This window comes from Tamandua tetradactyla, chromosome 2, assembly GCF_023851605.1.
Source record: "Tamandua tetradactyla isolate mTamTet1 chromosome 2, mTamTet1.pri, whole genome shotgun sequence".
NCBI classification, from domain to species: domain Eukaryota; kingdom Metazoa; phylum Chordata; class Mammalia; order Pilosa; family Myrmecophagidae; genus Tamandua; species Tamandua tetradactyla.
In genome coordinates this window covers 135,847,522-135,869,131 of record NC_135328.1, presented here as the reverse complement: position 1 = coordinate 135,869,131, position 21,610 = coordinate 135,847,522, and the positions used below count along the sequence as shown (strand labels likewise).

The 21,610-nt window shown below is 35.2% G+C and overlaps 1 protein-coding gene across 1 annotated transcript in view; it reads left to right on the top strand.

The window, feature by feature from the left end:
• The window catches only part of DNAH14 (dynein axonemal heavy chain 14), a gene marked incomplete at its 5' end in the record, with an annotated part of 509,245 nt that overhangs the window by 349,567 nt on the left and 138,068 nt on the right, over positions 1-21,610 (top strand). Inside the window, 5 exons of the mRNA XM_077129892.1 lie at positions 3,609-3,806; positions 5,708-5,869; positions 7,843-8,034; positions 9,240-9,421; positions 21,101-21,209. Coding sequence (XP_076986007.1) covers positions 3,609-3,806; positions 5,708-5,869; positions 7,843-8,034; positions 9,240-9,421; positions 21,101-21,209 — 843 coding nt within the window. The remainder of the gene's footprint in view (positions 1-3,608; positions 3,807-5,707; positions 5,870-7,842; positions 8,035-9,239; positions 9,422-21,100; positions 21,210-21,610) is intronic.

Genomic DNA, 21,610 nt, shown 5'->3' with positions numbered 1-21,610 from the left:
AGAATGAAAAATGGTATAGCCACTTTGGAACACAGTTTGGCAATTTCTTTAGAGCTAAACACAGTCTACCATATGCTACAGTGACCATGATCCTTGGTATTTGCCCAACCGATTTGAAACTTTATGCCAACACAAAATCTGCACATGAGTGTTTATAGCAATTTTATTTATAATCGCTTAAAACTGGAAGCAATCAAGATACTCTTCAATAAATAAATGAATGAATCAAAATACTGAAGTAATCCATCTAATGGAATATTTAATTTATATTTAATATTTATATTATTTAATTTATATAATTAAAAAGAAAGGAGCGATCAAGCCACAGAGAGAAATGGAAAAATCTTAAACACCTATCACTAAATGAAAGTAACCAGTCTGAAAAGACTATATACTATATGGTTTCAATTATATGACATTCTGGAAAAGGTACAACAATTGAGATTGCAAAAGCTGTGGGAAGAAGGGAAGGTGAAGGGCAGAAGATTTTTAGGACAGTGAAAATATTCTGTATGATACTATAATGGTGAATACATGACACTATACATTTGTCAAAACCCATAAAATTTCATAGCACAAAGAGTGAACCTTAATGTATGTGAATTAGAAAAAAAAATAATTTAGCAGTTTGGGTGATCCATAGACTGGACACAGAATTTGTCAAAACTACAAATGTGTGAAATACTGAAGGGGTTGGGTAGAAAGGTGCTGACCTACATAACTTTGGAAATTAGTGAAGTCTAGAAAACTGAAAACAAAGTAATTGAACATAACAGTACCCTGGCTAATAAAGTTGTTTTACATAGGGGCTCATTTTAACAGTTCCGATACCATTATACCAGCATACTAGAAGTGAACAATTAAGTAAATGAATAGCAGATGGTGGGAGCCAGATTTCTCACTGCTAGGATGGGAGGTTACAGATAAGCAAGGGGAAAAGACTAGAATGATCCATGTAGTAATGGATTAGGGGTGAAAACAGCATGATAAACTATTTTTAACTTAATATGCATACACATTATTACATTTAGAAATTTATAAAGATGCATATATAAAAGAGTTAGTATTCATACATATATTTCATTGTTGTGTCAGCTTAGAGGGTCTAGAAACAGTAACACTTAAGTAACAATGAGTACATCTAATAACCAGACCTTGCTTTCTAATATATTCTCCAATAAAAGGAATCAGCTGTCCTTGGGGAAATATCTGGTTCTAGTCCTGGGACACGCAACATTCAAGATGAACTTGGAGCATTTTCTGGTGCCAGAGAATTATGGAGGAAAAGAAAATTCTACAAGGATTGGGGCATGTCCAATGGACACAAGAGCCAACTGAAAGCATTCGCAATGACCAAAACTAGAGCACAAAAATAAAGATTGTAAAAAACATGTCTAAGTCCATATTGATAAAAATGAATTATTAATAACAAAAATTCAAAATGGGAGAAAAGAAACAAATCTCTCATGCAGAAGAATTCCAAATAATTTATGTAGATACTTTGCCCTCAAGAAGGTGGAACAGGGCGGGCCACGGTGGCTCAGCTGGTAAGAGTGCTTGCCTGCCATGCCCGAGGACCCGGGTTTGATTCCCGGTGCCTGCCCATGTTAAAAAAAAAAAGAAGGTGGAACATAACGCCCTACTCCTTAAGTATAGGCTGCACATAATGACTTCTTCCAAAGAGTACAGTATTTAAAAGGGGAGGGGTGAGTAACTTTACAGTGGAGACACCTGACAAATACTACCTCAGCCAGATCTCTATTGATCAGTTAGCACAAACAGTGATATGTAATATCGATAGTATGTACCCATTACAGGTAAAATGAAAATGGCACTTTACCACCATGGTCTTCCTCCCAAGAAGACATAAGCAAAGTCTAATCATGAGAAAAATGTCAGACCAATCCCAAGTGATGGACATTCTACAAAATGCCTGAACAATAAATACCCTGCAAAATTGTCAGAGACACCCAATCCAGGAAACTGTCTGAGAAACTGTCAAAGCCAAGAAAAGCCTAAAAAAATGAAAATTCAATGTGGTGTCCTGGATCAGGTCCTGGAACAGAAAAAGATATGTTAGATTAATAAAAACTAAGGAAATCTGAATAAAGTATGGACTTTAGTTAATAATAATGCATCCATATTGGTACATTAATTGTAGTGAATGTAACATACTAATGTTAGAGATTAATTATAGGGGAAGTAGGATGTGTATATATGAGAATTTCTATGTTATCTTAGTAATTTTTCTTTAAATCTAAAATTGTTCTAAAGCTAAAATGTTTTTTTTAATGGGCAAAATATCCGAATAGCTATTTCACCACAGAAGACATGTATTGTTAAAAAGCCCATGAAAAGAAGTTCAACATGACTAGTCAGTAGGGAAATGCACATTAAAACCGCAATGAAATACAATTTGGGTGGCTAAATAAAAAAGACAGTCAATAACAACTGTTGACAAATATGTGGAGAAACTGAAACTTTCATACATGCTGGTGGGAATGTAAAATGGTATAGCTACTTTGGAAAACAGTTTGGCCATTTCTTACAAACATCAACATAGATTTAACATACAACCAAGCAATTCCATTTGTATGTATCTAGACTCACTCAAAGACTTGTTTGCAAGTGTCCATAATAACCAGAAAGTGGAAACAACTCAAATGTCCATTATTGGGTGAATGGATTAACAAAATATGGTATGTCCATAAAAAAGAATACTATTCATCTAGAAAAAGAAATGAGTTACTAATACCTGCAACAACATGGAAGAGCATCAGAAACATTATTCTAAGTGAAAGAAGTCAGATGCAAAATATTGCATATTGTATGAAATATCTATTTATATGAAATGTCCAAAATAGGCAAATATATAGAAACAGAAAGCACATGTCCTCAGCCTGGAATAGAGGGTGCAAATGGACATAAGGTAGTTGGATGGGATTTGAGGGACAGGAGTGATGGAAATATTCTAAAACTGTGTTGTAGGGATTATTGCCTAACTCTGAATTTACTAAAAAATCATTGAATTGTACACTTAAAACAAATATAGTCTGTAAATTATATCTCAATAAAACTTCTTTTTTTTTTTTAAGAAAGGTAATACTGGGTGGTAGGATGGAGGCTTGGCGGGCAGAATTCTTGCCTGCCATGAGACCCGGGTTAGGTTCCCGGTGCCTCCCTATGTGAAGAAAAATAAAAGGGTAATACTTTGTCACCATTACCAAAGAGCTTAAGTGCTTATTGCTTAAAATAAGTAGGAAAGACCTATCTAATTTCTTATTTTAAAAAATCATGTCAATGGTGATATAATGGCGAGTCATATGCCTATATATGTTGTTTTTCCAAACCATGTTTTCTTTCCAGGAAATATTCTCGTATTTCATGGGGTTATGGAAAGAAAAGGTGAAAATATTGAATGTGGAATGCCTTACAAATTTTGATAAAAGGTTTAAATTATATTTGCTATGCCCCCCAAAATGTTTCTAAAAATAGTCTGAGGTAGTTGTACTGTCTACATTTCTAGCATAAATAAAGAGAAAACATTATATTGAAGGATTCCCAGAACATATTTAGGAATCATATATTGGATTTTTTTTCTTCCAAAGATTGGAATAGATGGATGTGGGAAAGAGACATGTGCAACCTTGGCCTGTTATTTAGCAGAACACAAACTTTACCGGATACCTGTATCTAACAATTATACCTACACAGAATTCAAAGAAGACTTTAAAAAAATATTCATTCAAACAGGACTAGAAGGAAACCCTACTGTTTTGATGGTTGCTAATTCAAACCTAGATCAAGTAAGCCCTTTTTGTCTTTATTTGCTAAAGTTTGATATTTAAGTAGCCCAAAATAAATTTAATACCTGAAAAGTAAATAAGTTTGGTAAAAATTTATTTACAATCCTATGAACCTAGCATTTCAATTGCTTTCTTTTCCTCTGTCCTCATCCAGTCTTAGCCCACAAAGTTTATCTATTTGTAATCATGCTGTAGTTGGTTTTGTATAAATATTACACCAATTAGCACTATTCATGTCTATTTAATTAATGAACCAGAAGCTATTTATCTATATAGCCAAAGCCATCCACCTTTGTCAGAACTAGTTTTGTAATCTGTATTGAAAAAATTGATTATAGCCATGTAATCTACTATGTGCTCTCAATGTTGAGCCTTCTGTTTCTCTCGTTTAACCTTCTTTTGCTCTAAGTTCATCAGTTTCAGGACTTTACCTACAGAACATACATTTCTCCTGTCTTTTTTATTAGATCTGTTATTTTGCATAAAGTATACCCTTATATCCACAGCCGGTATAATTAGGAATACCATCTTAGACAATATTTACTTTTCTGTGGCAAAATTTTAAGTATTATCTATCATCTATCATTCATGTATGTTTATAACATGTATCGATATGAGCGCTGTTTCAAATCCTCATCCTGTTTTTTCTCCTGATACTGGAACCTTCTCCCTAGGGTTATATTTTTTCTTGCACATCATATTTTAAAAATAGATCTAGGGTGAGCAATGATGGCTCAGTGGCAGAATTCTCGCCTGCTATGCCAGAGACCCGGATTTGATTCCTGGTGCCTGCCCTTGCAAAACAAAAAAAAATGTAAATCTAAGTGTGTTGTCATATGTACTGTACTCCATAATATGCAACTTTTTTGTGCTATCTATATATTCTCCCCTGTTCAAATTTAAATATTTTGCCTTATGATAGTGTTGAGGTTTCTGTCAGACACTTTCTTTCTGGATTTCAGAAGATGGAATTTCTCCCACAACAGGGGCCTATTGTTCTAATTTAAGGAATTGTTTTTTTCAGAAAACCACTATTAGGCCAAAGCAAAAGTGAACATGACTTCTCTACTCCCATGTCACTCAGGACTGCTTCCTATGCTTTCCAGGCTTCTCCTGGCCATATCATTCTTTTCCATGTGAATCAAAAAGAGTAGGTAATAAATGGTGGGTTTGATAACCTCTACCAGCTCTCCATCATGTCTTAATTGAGTTAAGAAATCAGCTAGCCCCATGTCATCTCTGTTAGTCTATTTGATAAATGCCCACCTCTTTGTGGACTCAAATATCAGGAACCTCTGAGTATCTGAGAAGTGTCCTAAGCAATAGGAAATACTGCTTCTGTTCTTTTATTTATTTATTTTGTTTTTGAAAAAGAGCTTTTTGGGTTTATTCTCAGAAGTAAGATGCTCATACTTTTATAATAATTCCTCTGGTAGGATTTCTTTCATGGCTCTTTCTTTTCTATCCCATTTCCTGTTAGAATTGGAACATTTTATAGAGATCAATTTAATTAAAATAGGACAATCTTTTAGCCATGTCATTTCTAATTTATCTGCTATTCAAACAAAAAAGCAGATATATTGAAATGTCTATGAATTGCCTGAAAGCCCAATTCAGAGTGCACCCACCCCTCTACATATCTTGACTAGTGCTGACACAGTGTTTGGCATACTGTCAGTATCAAGTATATCTTTGTCTAGCATTTTAATGAATGAATAGATGAATGAAGTTTATTTCGACTCCAAAAGAAATATTTTGGTGGGTTTAAATTAAGAAAAGTTTAGCCTTTTAAAAAATTTCCTCAATTCTGGTTTATCACTATTTCTTTCTCAATTTGGAATTTCTAGAGCAGGATATATAAATAATTTCTCATATCTGATTAAATATGTATTTTACTTAAGGAGTTATTTTTGGAAGATTTGAATTGCATTCTCAATTCAAGAAAAATACCTGACTTGTTTGAAAATGAGGAGCTGGACTCTATTGCATTAACGATTAGATCTCTTGCTGAACAGGCTGGTTATGTGGATAATAGACAAAACATACTTTCATTCTTCCAAAAGGTACATTTTTGTGGAGTGGCTTTATCAAACTGCAATGCTATATTAAAAATAAATAGACTTCATTTATAATTCTGTAAATGGTTTTCAGATTGTATCTAATTTCTTTATATTAGCTTTTAAGACTAGAAAAATGACCGCCACCCTTACACTCAGACGTACCACTCTCTTATGCAGGCCAAAAGATTAACAAGGATCTGAATCTGACCAGTGATTAAAAAAAAGTTGAAATCCCAAGATTATTTCTTACAATGAGATCCCTTCTCAGTTAATTAACTTTTCATTTCAGCCATGTTGGTAGCAAGTCTGGAAAGGCAAGAAATAGGAATTATTTCATCCCTTTGAATGGTCCTAGTATTGACCAGGAGGTGATGAAATACAAAAATAAATCAGCCATATAGGAGCAGGTGATAATCAGAATGAACTGAGCAGTGGGTATTTATGAAAGAACTGGTTTAATGAGAGATTTGAACTGGACCAATTAATTACCTTTCTGTGTCTTTGAGGAGTGATGGTTGAATAGTGGCTTATTGAAAAGATAGACATGATTACCCAAACCAAAATGTTCACTAAAGGAATGCACAGGTCAGCTTATTTTTGATGCCAGTTTCTGACTATTCTAAGCTCATTTGAAGATTAAACTAGGCCACACTCCATTCCTAAACAGATTCTTAGTAATCTGGCAGAAGAGGATGTAAAATAGCCCAGAAATGGAATACACAATTGGTAGAGAATGATGTGATATGAATGTACACATGGATTGTGTTATTTCTTAAATGTCATGTTAAGAAGAGTGGCACTTATCCTGATTGTGACATTCTTGTTGGTCTTGTTACTAGAACTGGTTTAGCCAACAGATTACAAGTGGTAAGGAAGAGCAAAGAATTTTTGTGTTGTAGTAGGGAAAATAGTGTATTTCAGAAATAAAAATAAGCCAGAAATCTCAGTTAGAAATAAAATTTAACTATTTCATTATTTATATATAATTTATGCCATGCTTCTAAAAATTGTTTGAAGATTTTTATTATAATACTAAATAATAAAGCACACTCTAAACTGTTAACATTGAATATCTCTGTGGGAGTTTGGGGATGTGCAAAGCAAAAGGAAAGTACTTTTATTTTTACTTGAAACATTTCCATATTGTAAAAATTCTTCAGTGAGCAATATTGCTTTAATAATTTTTAAAAAAACAAAAAAGAGTGGAAAATGTCTCTTTGATTTTTTTTCAGCTTTACCATACTTATTTGGCAAAATAGGTTACTTGATACACAAAGATAATTTTCACTTTCTGGAAGTTGGACTCCAAACTCACTAAGGCTGCTTTCAGTAATTTGAGTTTGTTATAAAGAGACGTATGAAATAAAGAGTAGATCTGTGTCCCTCAGCCAGCCCTGCCAAGAACCCAGAAACAGCAGCAACATAGCCAGGTCTTATGAGGAAAGAGATGTGGGTAAATTTCAAATAAACTAGCACCGTAGCTTAGGACCTGCAAAATTCTTCACAATCTCATATAGCTAAGGTGTAATTCTTCATCTGTAGTTTATTAACTCCTCTGGGGCAGTACTCAAGCCATCCGTCTCTGCTTCTTTCTGTCTTTCAGTTCAGATTCATCCTACCATTTTCTCACTTTGAGCTTTTAAGTATCTTAAATACATACTACCTAGAGGAAGTAACTGAATAGACCTGTCACCATCTGATATAAAGCCCCCTGCTGAACAGAGGTCTAGCACCAGACCTTTTCATAAGAGAGTTGGTATATACAACGGATATTCGGGGCCCAGTGCTTTCTTCAGAAAGACCCTGTGGGATTGGTAATTTCCTTCAGAAGGGCTCAGTTTATAGTAGGCACTCAAAATACAATGACAAGTCTTAGTCTACCCGTTAAGGAAAGAATTGAAACAAGTGGAATTTTTAATATATTTTTTGAATCAGTAGTTTAGATTTTAACAATTTATATTTTCATGAATTTTCAGAGAATATATAAAAATCTTCACATTTTTATGACCATGAGTCCTACGGGGCCTAGCTTCCGCCATAATTGTAGAGAATATCCTTCTATGATTTGTTCCTGCACAATCGATTGGTATGAGAAGTGGCCAGAAGAAGCTTTCCTTATTGTAGCCAACTCTTTCTTAAAAGAAAAAGTGAATCTGGAGGACAGAGAGGTAAATATAGCCACTTTTTAAAATCTTAATAAATAAATTGAAAGTTTCAGTTCATTAACAGAACCTGCCAGTGTTATGTCACTAAACAGCAGTGAATCCTGGATGGGCAAAAATAGACAGCCATAGGCCAAATTATGAAACAGGTTCAGTGTTTCTCTTGATTACTTATCAATCCTATGAAATCCACCCCCCATCTCTTTTGTCCTGTAATTCACCCTAAAATGCCCAGATTCTTCACTGCCTGGGTGTCTTCACTATCCTGTCCCCATGCTAACAGCAGAATTCCATGGAAAAATCCATTTTACATACCAGATCCTTTGGTGAGTATGCTATACCTTCTGTGTATTCTTTGTAAAATTGTTCTGGATTGACTGCAACAGCAAAACTACAAAGAAATGAAAGCATAAGACACACCACAAAATTAGCTTAGAATTTATAAACCACAAATACATAAGAATCTGTTTTATAGTGGTTTGATTGAAGATGCCATGGGACCTGGCTAGCAAAACAGAGATAAGGGGTGTGGGCAAAAGAAGCCTAGAAGCCTGAAACTCAGTGTGCAAACTAGAAAGGGGTTTATGTTCTTATTTGTCCAAAGGTTTGAGGAAAACAAAAGCTAAGAACAATAGAGACAGGGTGGATCCATGAAGAAAATGCAGCTGGGTTCAAAGTGACCAGGTGATTACACTAGGCTTAAAGGACTGGAAGCTGTAACCAGAACTAGATTATGTCTAAATCAAAATTCTCTCCTAAGCTAAGCAAAGGGGTTCTCTTTTCACTCTGTTTTTTCCTACCCATATATCCTTGATCCTTACATATTTGTAGCTTTATTTTACTCGAGGAAACTTTCTTGAGTATCATGCTATTGATGATCTTCTTTCAGAAAATAAAATGGGTGATAAGAAAGCACCATTGACGTTGGTGTCCTAAATCCTTGGATAATTGTGGCAGAAATGAGGGTAAAGCCTAGGAAGCTGCATGTAGCATGTCATTGATAATTAGCGATGCCCTTGCCTCTATCCCACTACCATCTGAATCATTAAAACTCATATGTTCTTGGTTCCATTCATCCAGGACCTTTCTCTGACTATCCACATCTCAGTAATGATGAACTATTTCAAGTTACAGTATTCAGTTGTCTCCTTTCTTAAATGTATATTTGTATAACTTCCTCTTAATTCTTAAAAAAATATATTCTTTTTCAGAATATAAAAGAAAAACTTGCCCCAACATGTGTCCAAATCCACAAAAGTATAATAGACTTGAGCACAAAATACTTTCAAGAAACTAGAAGGCAATATTATATCACCCCAAATAACTATTTGCAATTCATGGATACATTTGTACACATTTTGAGGTCACGAAAACAGGAGATGCAAATGAAGAGGTAAGACTTTGAAGCCAAATCAGAAATTTTTATTTTACACTGGTGCTTTTATGTGTGAAAAGGATACAAATGGAAAATAGTGACCCTAAATCTGCCTTTTCAGTGGAGAAAAAAATCCAAGAATCCAAAAGAGACAATAAAAGAGATAAAGTAAATGTTTCTCCTGTGTGCATTCAAAGGTTACCCCTAGGAAGGCAAGGCTGACAGATTCAGCCATAAAAGAAACGCTGAATCCTTGTTAGGCGCAGTTTATTACTTATATACACATAAAGGCAAGTATAGTCAAAGGTGCCAACTCCCCATGTCCTTTGTTCCACCAGACTACTCCAAAATAAAAGGGGCTAGATGACTGCAAACAGATAGTGGGATACCGTCTTGCTGAGGAGTTCGTGCCGTGTTTCAACTAAGCAGTTCTGTGGCCTGCAGCTTTATTTTAAGGCAAGGTCAGGTGGAGGCAAAAAGCCTCATTCCTTATTAGTACTTGGAAGACTATGAGAGACCATTTTGTTCCCATAATGGGGGAATGAATTTAAAATGACCTTGTGGCAACTGCTCACAAACACCCTATGATCTCATGTTCTGGGTAGATCACAGAGTGTTCCGACAAGCCTTAGATCAGTTGCAGTTAAAGCCTTGCCTACATGACCTATGTAGAAACATTCAAGGTCACCAGGGCACCATGGTGGAGCCATTCCTCTACACCTGTATCCCCTGACCTTTCCTATATCCAGCTAACAATCCTTTTAAAACACATAAGCCATCCAGTCAGATGCTGTAATTAATTGTTCTGGTAGGACTTCTGGACAAATCTATTCTGTTTGTCTTAGGAAACATTGGATGAAAGTGACCATGACTACAGGTCCAATTTGTTGATAAGACTCACTTGGAGAATAGACCACAGCCAGACTCCTGTTGTTAATGTTGTTAATTCAGGTGCATCGAGAATTTTTAGCAATAACAAGTACTCCACCTCAACTGGCCAGCAGGAAGACTGGGGCAATGTGATTTCTCATCACCACTTGTGCCAAAGAGTTTAACTAGCTTGTTTGTAGTAGAGAAGTATAGTCCTCACATTTACATAAGAAATCATTGGAAGATGTTGGAGTAGGGAGCTCCAGGACTCAGGCCTTCTGCTAAACCAATGATTAAACAGGCAGTAACTGTCTGAAACAACTATTTTGAAACTCTGGATGCCAGAAGAACACTGTACAGCATCCAAGGAAGTGTAAGATGAAGAGGGATGATAAATTACAGTAAAGAACAATAAATTGCTCTCTCCACGTTTACAACTGCCAGAACCCATCCCCCATTCTCATATCAGGCTGCCATAGAATCCATGCCCTGGCTAAGCTCACTGGTGACAGAATGGGACGTAAAAATCTTCTTCCCTAAGACTGGGGTAGCCACAGCTGATCATTGATCGTGGCTTTTTTTATTTAACATCTTTATTGTGAAATATATAAATAAAAACAATAATTTTCAAAGTACTTTGCAACAGATAGTTATAGAACAAATTTCAGAGTTTTGTATGGGTTACAGTTCCACAATTTCAGGTTTTTCCTTCTAGCTGCTCCAAGACACTGGAGACTAAAAGAAATATCAATATTCAGCAGTCATGGTCATTTGTTAAAGTCTATCTTAACTATTATAACTTCTCTTTCTCCTTTGATCCTTCTCCCAATCTTTGTGGGTATTTGTGCACATTCTAACTTTTTCATATTGAAAAGGGGTGTTACAATATGGGATAGGGGCATGGAACTAGTTGATGTTCTTGGAGAGACTGGCCTGTCTGGGTTTCAGGATTTATCTGGTCTGGGAACCATCTAGAGGTTGTAGGTTTCTGGAAAGTAATCTTAGTGCATGAAACTTTTGTAGGATCTCAGAGCCCTGAGTGTTCTTTAGGGTTAACAGGAATGGTTTTGGTTGGGGTTTGGCAAACCATGGTAATTAGAAGTATCTAGCTGATGCTTGTGTAAGAGTAGCCTCAAAAATAACCTCTCAACTACATCTGAACTTTCTTAGCCACTGGTACCTTATTTTGGTACATTTCTTTTCCCGTTTTTGGTCAGGCAAGCATTGTCAATCTCACAACGCCAGGGCCATGCTCATCCTTGGAAATCGTATCCCATGTTGCCAGGGAGACTTTCACTCCTGGATGTCATTTCCCATGTAGTGGGGAGGGTAATGATTTTCCTTGCAGTGTTGGACTTGGAGAGAAAGAGGCTACATGTGAGCAACAAAAGAGGTTTTATGGAAGTAACTCTTAGGCATAATTATAGGTTGTCTCAACTTCCCCACTACAGAAATAAGCTTCATAAGAGCAAGCTTTATTATCAAGGACTTGGAACTCACTGCCCTCCCCCTTACAAGGAACATGACTCTAAGGGGTGTAAATCTCCCTGGCAATCTGGGACGTGACTCTTGGCATCATATAATTGAGAGGGCCTTCATGACAAAAAGGGGAAGAGAGAAATGAGACAAAATAAAGTTTCAGTGGCTGAGATATTTCAAACAGAGTCAAAAGGTTATCCTGGAGCTCATTCTTATGCATTATATAGATATCCCTTTTTAGTTTATGATGTATTGGAGTGGCTAGTGGGAAGTACCTGAGACTGTTGTATTCCAGTAGCCTTGATTCTTGAAGATGATTGTATAACTATATGCCTTTTACAATGTGACAATGTGATTGTGAAAACCTTGTGTCTGATGCTCCCTTTATCCAGGGTATAGGCAAATGAGTGAAAAAACAAGGACAAAAAAATAAATAAATAATAGAGGGGATAAGGGGTAAAAAAATAAATTGGGTGGATTACAATACTTGTGGTCGGTGATGGGGAGGGGTTTTTCCTCTTTTCTTTTACTTTTTTCTGGAGTGATGCAGATGTTCTAGGGATGGTCATGATGATATATGCACAACTATGTGATGATTTTTTATTTTTATTTTTTGTGTGGGCAGGCACCGGGAATCAAACCCGGGTCTCCAGCATGGCAGGCAAGAATTCTGCCTGCTGAGCCACCGTGCCTGCCCTATGCGATGATGCTTTTTTTTTTTTTTTTTTTTTTTTTTTTTTTTTAAAGACAGAGAGAAGGAAGGAAGGATAGAAGGAAGAAAGGAAGGAAGAAAGGGAAACATTTTTAAACATTTTCTTGTTTTATTGTATTCTGTTTCTCCGTTTTTGTTACATGGGCTGGGGCCGGGAATCGAACCGAGGTCCTCCGGCATAGCAGGCAAGCACTTTGCCCGCTGAGCCACCGCGGCCCGCCCGCGATGATGCTTTGAGCATTGATTGTATATTTTGGATGGATTGTATGGTGCATGAAGATATCTCAATACAATTTTTTTCTAAAAAAAGTGCCTTTAAAAAATTACCTTAAAAATTACCTTAAAATGCTCAAGGAGATGAAGGAAAGTACAGGAAAAGCACTAAAGGATATCAGGAAAACAATGAAAGAGCAATATTAGAGCCTGAGTCCAGAGACTTTTTAAAAGGCACTGAACAGAACTACTAGAGTTGAAGACCATAAAAACAGAAATGAAAAATGTCCAGGAGGATTTCAAGAACAGATTGGAGCTGGCAGAAGAATGAGTGACTCTGAAGACAAGACATTTGAAATGAGTCTGGCTGAGGAGGAGAAAGAAAAAAATATTAAAAGTGAAAATATTCAGTGGTAGAATGCTTGCCTTCCATGTGGGAGACCCGGGTTCAATTCCAGAACCATGCATTCCCCCCCGCCCCCCAAAAAAGAAAAGTGAAAATAACCTAAGACAAGTATAGGACATCATCAAGTGCACAAATATGCACATTTATGGGATTCACAGAAGAAAAGAGAGGGGCAGCAAGAATATTCAAAGAAATAATGACAGAGAACATCCCAAACTTAGCAAAAGATGTGAATGTGCACATCCAAGAAGCTCAGAGAATACCAAAGAGGATAAATATGAAGAAAAATACACCCTGCCATGTATTTATTACATTGTTGGATGCAGTGGAAAAGGAGAGAATTCTGAAAGCTGCAAGAGAAAAGCAATGTGCTATTACAAGGGAGTCACAATTATTTTGAGAAATATAGAGTAAGAAAATTATATATTCTTATCAGAAACCATGGAGGCAAAAATGCAGTGGGCTGGAATACATCACATGCTGAACTGCCAGCCAAAAATTTTATATCCAGCAAGACTCTCCTTCAAAAATGAGGGAGAGATTAAGACATTCTCAGATAAACCAAAGATGAAGAAGTATATCACCTCTAGATCTACTCTACAAGCAATGCTAAAGGGAGCTCTTCAGACTGAAAGGAAAGGTCACTAGACAGTGGTTCACAGCCGCATAAAGAAATAAAAGACTGAGGTAAATTTGTCTATTGACATAAAAATCTCCCAGAAGGAGTTGAAGATACTGACTTCCCTTGCTATGAACACTGATTTCTCCTTTGGCTTAAGGTCCTTGAATGCTGTGAAACACTCCTTACCATGGCAATCATAGCAAATGAAACTGCAGAACATGTACTATAAAAACTAAAAAAAAAAAAAAGAATGCAAAAAAAGCCACAAAATGTTTAGCTTGCTTTACTGCAAAGATACTGAACAATAGAATCACTGAGATATTTTTCTGACTAAATAAGGTAATTTGTGGTTAGAAAAATAGCATATATCACAGAGATTAAAGACTCTGTTGACCAAATAAAAAAACATTCTAGAGGCACACAGCAGCAGATTTGAAGAGACAGAAGAATAAGTGATATAGAGGACAGGATAACTGATTTCTAATACTCAAAACAGCAAATTACAAAAAAGATGCAAAAATTTGAATTGGATCTCAGGGAAATGATAGACAAAACAAAGCACACAAATATAAGAATCATTGGTGTCCCAGAAGGAAAAGAGAGGAGTAAAGAGTTAGGAAGAGTAGTTGAGGATATAATGGGGGAAATTTTCCAAACCCTTATAAAGGATATAAATATACAAGTCAAAGAAGCCCAATAAACTCCGAACAGAATACATCCAAATAGGCCTTCCCCAAGAAACATACTAATCAGTCTATCAAATGTTGAAGAGAAGCAGAAAACTCTGAAAGCAGCATGAGAAAAACAATCTACTACATACGAGGGAAACTACATAAGACTGAGTTCAGAGTACTCAACTGGCACCATGGAGGCAAGAAGGCAGTAGTGTGATATATTTAAGATCCTGGAAGAGAAAGACTTCCAGCCAAGAATTCTGTACCTAGCCAAATTGTCCTTCAAAACTGAGGGAGAGATTACAGTTTTCACAGAAAAACAATTCCTCAAAGAATTTATCAACAAGAGACTGGCCCTACAAGAAATACTAAAGGGAGTTCTGCCAATTGAAAAAAAAAAGATAGGAGGGAGAGGTCTTGAGGAAGGCACAGAATTGATGCGTAGAAGTAAGGGTACCTTAAAGGCTAAAAAGGGAAAGAGGGAAAAGAATATATAGTTCTAACATATATAAAAAAAGAAAAGATGGTGGATTCAAGAAATGCCTTTTCATAATAACTTTGAATGTTAATGGACTAAATTTACCTATTAAAAGATACAGATTGGCAGTATAGATTAAGAAATATAATCCAACTATATGCTGCTTACAAGAGAATCCTCTTAGACACAAGGATATAAATAGATTGAAAGTGAAAGAATGGAAAAAAATTTCCACACAAGTTGTAACCAAAAGAAGGCAGGAGTAGCTATACTAATATTGGACAAATAGACTTTAAATGTAAAGACATCATAAGAGACAAAGAAGGGCACTATATATTAATTAAAGGGACAATTCACCAAGAACATATAACAATCATAAATGTATATACCCCAAATCAAGGAGCTCCAAAGTACATGAGACAGATATTTACAGAAGGGAGCAATAGATGTTTCAACAATAATAGTAAGAGACTTCAATATACCACTCTCCTGTGTAGATAGAACAACCAGACAGGAGATCAACATGGAAACAGAGAAATTATATAACTTGATAAATGAATTAGACCCAACAGACAAATATAGGTCATTGCACACCCAAACACCAGGATATTCATTCTTCTCTAGTGCTCATAGAACATTCTCCAGGATCATATGCTGGGGCACAAAACAGGGATTTATAAATTTAAAAACATTGAAATTATTCAAAGCACTTTCTCTGGTCATAATGGAATGAAGCTGTATCTAAATAACCACCAAAGAATGAGAAAATTCACAAATATATGGAGATTAAATAACACACTCTTAAACAACCAGTTGGTCAAAGAAGAAATTGCTAGAGAAATCAGTATCTATTTAGAGACGAATGAAAATGAGAATGCAGTTTATCAGAACTTATGGGATGCGGCAGAGGCTGGCTCAGAGGGAAATTTATTGCCCTAAATGCCTATATTAAAAAACAAGAAAGAGCAAAAATCAAATACTTATATTTAAGATCCCTGCTCACCTGGAGGAACTTGAGAAAGAACAGCAAAGTAACCCCAAAGCAAATAGAAGAAGAGAAATAAAGATAAAAGCAGTGTTAAATGAATGGGAGAACAAAAGAATGATAGAAAAAATCGATAAAACGAGAAGTTGGTTCTTTGAGAAAAATCAATAAAATTGATGGGCCACTAGCAAGACTGACAAAGAAACAGAGATGATGCAAATAAACAAAATCAGATGAGAAGGGGTGTGTTACCACAGACCCTGAAGAAATAAAAGAAATTATAAGAGGATACTCTGAATAACTATATGCCAACAAACTACACAAGTTAGATGAAATGGACAAATTCCTGAAAAACACAAACAAGCTACTCTGACTCAGGAAAAAATAGAAGATCTCAACAAACCAATCACAAAGTCATCAAAATTCTTCCTACGGAGAAAAGCCCAGGGCCAGATGGCTTCACAGGGGAGTTTTATCAAACATTCCAAAAAGAACTAACTCTATTCTGCTCAAACTTTCTTCAAAAAATTGAATAAAAAGAAAGTCTACCTAACTCATTTTATGAAGCTAATATCATTTTAATACCAAAACTGGGTAAAGATTCTATAAGAAAAGAAAACTACAGGCCAATCTCCCTAATGAACATAGATGCAAAAATTCTAGACAAAATACTATCAAATTGAATCCAACAACACATTAAAAGAATTGTACTGCACGACCAAGTGAGGTTTATATCAGGAATCCAAAGATGATTCAACACAAGAAAATTAATTAATGTAATATAGCACATTAACAAATTGAAAGGGAAAAATCATATGATCATCTCTATTGATGATCATCTTTATTGATGAAAAAGCATTTGGCAAAATTCAACATCCTTTTCTGATAAAAACACTCCAAAAGATAGGAATCAAAGGTAACTACCTCAATATGATAAAGGGAATATATGAAAAACTAATAGCCAGCATTGTACTCAATGGAGAGAGGCTGAAAGCTTTTCCCCTAAGGCCAAGAATGAGACAAGGATGCCCAGTGTCACCACTGTTATTGAACATTGTGCTAGAAGTTCCAGCTAGAGCAATCAGGCAGGACAAAGAAATAAAACGCATCCAAATTGGAAAGGAAGAAGTAAAACTTTTATTATTTGCAGATGACATGATATTATACTTGGAAGATCCTGAGAAATCTACAGCAAAGTTACTTGAGTTAATAAACAAATTCAGCCAGATGACAGAATATAAAATTAATGTGCAAAAATCAGTAACATTTCTATACACAAAGCAATAACCTAATGAGGAGTCAGTTAAGAAAAAAATTCCATTGAAAATAGCAACTAAAAGAATCAAGTACTTAGGAATGAACTTAACTAGGGATGTAAAGGACTTCTACATAGAAAACTACTTCCATTTTCCTAAAAGATATCAAAGAAGATCTAAACAGGTTGGAAGACATTCCCTGCTCATGGATAGGAAGGCTAAATACAGTTAAGATGTCAATTCTCCCCAAATTGATTTACAGATTTAACATGGTACCAATCAAAATTCCAATAACCTACTTTGAAGACTTGGAAAAGCTGGTTACCAAATTCATCTGGAAGGGAAAGAGACCCCAAGTAACTAAAAGCATCCTAAAAAAAAAGAAAGAATGGGGAGGATTAACACTCCCTGACTTTAAAACCTATTAGAAAGCCACATGGGTCAAGACAGCATGGTACTGGCACAAAGATAGAAGCATTGACCAATGGAATCAAATTGAGTGCAGAAATAAACCACAAATCTATGGTCAACTGATTTTTGAAAAGGCCCCCAAATCCTCCGAACTGGGACAAAATAGTCTTTTCAATAAATGGACATGGGAGAACTGGATACATTAGCCAAAGGAATGAAAGAGGGCCCTTATCTTACACCCTGTACAAAAATCAACTCAAAATGGATCAAACACCTAAATATAAGAACTAGCACCATAAAGCTTCTAGAAGAAAATGTAGGAGGTAGCTTCCTAAACTTCACACCCAAAGCACAAGCAACAAAAGAAAAAACAGATAAATGGGAGCTCCTCAAAATGAAATGCTTCTGCACTTCAAAAGACCTCAAAAAGAGGCAGCCAACTCAATGGGAGAAAATATTTGGAAATCACATATCAGAAAAAGGTTTGATATCCTGTATACACAAAGAAACTATAGGACTCAACAACAAAAGAACAAACAATCCAGTTATAACATGGGCTAAAGATTTGAATAGGCATTTTTCTAAAGAGCAAATACAGATGGCTCAAAAGCACATGAAGAGAAGTTCATTGGCTATAAGGGAAGTGCAGATCAAGACTACAGTGAGATGCCACCTCATACCTATAAGAATGGCTGCTATTAAATAAACAGTAAACTATAAATTTTGGAGAGGATGTGGAGAAATTTGGGGTACTTATGCACTGCTGGTGGGAATGTATAATGGTGCAGCCACTATGGAAGACTGTTTGGCGATTCCTTAGGAAACTAAATATTGAGCTGCCCTATGACCCAGCAATGGCACTACTTGGTAAATACCCAGAAGAGCTGAAAGCAATGACACAAACAGACATTTGCACATGTCCATTGCAGTATTATTCACAGTCACCAAAAGATGGAAGCAAACCAAATGCCCATCAACAGATTAACAAAATGTGGTATATACATACAATGGAATTTTTTGCAGCAGAAAGAAGAAATGACATCCTGAAGTACATGACAAGATGGATGAGCCTTTTGAGGACAATGCTGAGTGAAATAATCCAGAAATAAAAGGATAGATACTGTATGATTACACTTTTATGACCATAGTAAAATTTTGTTGACTGATAGATTTTATGGTATTATTTTTAATTATTAGTTTTCTTTCCATACAAATGATGTACTTTCAATTTTTTTAGCAAATAGACAAATAGAAAATTTTGAACTCTGTTTTACATCTTCGTAATTTTGAAATAAGTGTAAATTCACAGATAGTTGCAAAAATACAGAATGGTACAATTTACCTTTCACTCAATTTTTCCCAGTGGTCACATTACATGACTATAATTCAATGTCAAAGTCAGAAAAATGAAATTATTACAATGTGTGTCTATAGTTCTGTGCCATTTTATCACATGTGCAGATTTGTGTAACCACCACTACAACAAAATACAGAACTATTTCATTACCACAAAGATGTCCTTTATGCTAACCGCTTTATAGTCATGCCCACATCCTTCCCCTATCATTTGTTACCCTTGCCAACCACTAAGTAACCATACTTTGTTCCTTTTTTGCTGAGCAGCATCCCCTAGTATAGAGGTACTGCTGTTTGTTTAACCATTTATCCACTGAAGGAATTTGGGTTGTTTCCATTTGGAGTGATTATGAATTGAATTGCTATAAACATTTCTGTGTAGGTTTTTGCACAGATATAAATTTTTATTTTTTCCAAGATAAATGCCAGGAGCTTGGTTGCTGGGTCATATGGTATGTGTATGTTTAGTTTTTAAAGAAACTGCCAAATTGTTGTGGAAAGTGGCTGTACCAGTTTACATACTCATCAGTGTATAAGAAATCCAGTTTCTCCACATTCTTGTGAACTTTGGACTTGTCATTATTTATTTTTTAATTTTTGAAAAGCATTTAATGATATTTCTTTGGATTCTTAATTTGTATTTCCATAATGGCTAGTGATGTTGAGCACCTTTTAATTTACTTATTTGCCATCCATATAGCCTATTCAATTTAATGTCTTTTTCTATAATTTGCACAATTTCTAATTGGATTGTTTGGGGCATTTTACTGTTGAGTTTTAGAGTTCTTTATATAGTTAGTAGCTTGTCTTTTCATCCTCTTAAGCTCACAGAGCAAAAGATTTTTATTTTGATGAAGTTCAATTTATCAAATATTTTTCTTTTATGCATCATTTAAATAAATGTCCAAGAACCCTTTTGTTGTTATTTCCAAGAAGCCTTCACCAAGCCCAAGATTCTGAAGATTTTCCTCTATATTTTCTTCTAAAAGTGTTATAATTTTACATGTAAATCTATGATCCATTTTGAATTTGTTTTTATATAAGATGTGCGGTTTGGGTTGAGGTTCTTTTTTGCCTAAATATAGCCAATTGCCCCAGCTCCATCTGTTAAAAGATTTCCCTTCCTCTATTGAATTGCTTTTGCATATTTTTCAAAATTCAGTTAACTGGGGTGGGCCACGGTGGCCCGGTGCCTGCCCATGTAAAAAAAAAAAAATCAGTTAACTGTATTTATGTGGTCTATTTCCAAATTCTCTATTCCAAGCCATTGATCAACATATCTATCCCTCTGCTAATATTACACTGTCTTGATTACTATAGCTATAAATAAGTCTGATAATCAGATAAAGTGATTCTTCCCACTTTATTCTTCTTTTACTAAAATTGTTTTAGCTATCCTAATTCATTGGTCTTTCATATAAATTTTAAGATAAACTTGTGCATATCTACAACAAAATCTTACAGAGGTTTTGATATCAATTTGATGAGAATTGACATCTTTACTAGGTGAACTCTTCTAATCCATGATCTTGGTATGTCTCCCCATTTATTTAGACCTTTGATTTCTTTCATCAGTGCTTTGTAGTATCCAACACTCAAGTCCTGTACATATTTTGTTAAAATTATGCTTACATATTTATCTTTTTTTGCATTGGTGTTGTATTTTTAAGTTTGGTGTCCACATATTCATTGCTAGTATTTAGAAGCAAAATAGATTTTATGTTAACCTCATATCCTATGACCTAGCTTAACTTACTTCTTAGTTACAGCAGTTTGTTTATTTGTGTTTTGGATTTCTTGGGATTTTCTATGTAGACCATCACATCATATGCAAATAGGGACAGATTTATTTCCTTTCCAATATGTATGCCTTTTCTTTTCTTATTGCACTGGTTAATGCCTATAGTACTTTGCTGAGAGTGATGAGAACAGTCATTTTTGCCTTACTTCTTATTGTAGGGAGAAAGCATTCAGTCTTTCACATTTAAAAGAGTTTTTATCATGAATTTTATCAAATTCTTTTTCTACATCAATTGATATGATCCTGTGATTTTTCTTCTTTAGCATGTTTGTGTGGTGGATTACATTTACTTTCAAATATTGAGCTAGCTGTGCATCCCTGGGGAAACCCTCACTCATCCGTGGTATATAATCCTTTTTATATATTGCTGAATTTTATTTGCTAATATTTTTATCATATCTCATACATTCTTCATACTTCCCCCCCCCCCCCAGGGATCGTTTTTCTATAGGTCTGTCCAAGATCCTGGAAGCAACCACACTAGTTACAGATATGCAGGAGGAACTCTTGATTCTTGGCCCTCAAATAGAAAAAAAAACAAAGGTATACTTGGCTTGAAATCTCTTTTATGGGTTGTATAGTTTAAAATAGAAAAGTGTTGGAAAGCAAAGGCTCTGACATCTGACAAACATGGATTATCCAGGTTAGTTAGCCTGAAGCTGTATATCTTGAAGAAATTATTTAACTTCTCTTAGTCTCAATTTTCTTCTCTCTAAAGTGAGGAAAACAATAAAAACAATAACAACAAAATAGTAGCATTATAGCATTTTAAAAATTAAATGTAATGGGTATATAACTAATTGTAGAAGATCACACAGAAAAGTTTCCTGGTTATGTATCTGAAATGTGCTGTGGTAACTTGCAGTCTGTCAAGTCTTTTAAAAAGTATTACTAATCATCATTCTTTATGTGCATTATATGAAATGATATTTATGGAAGGCAAC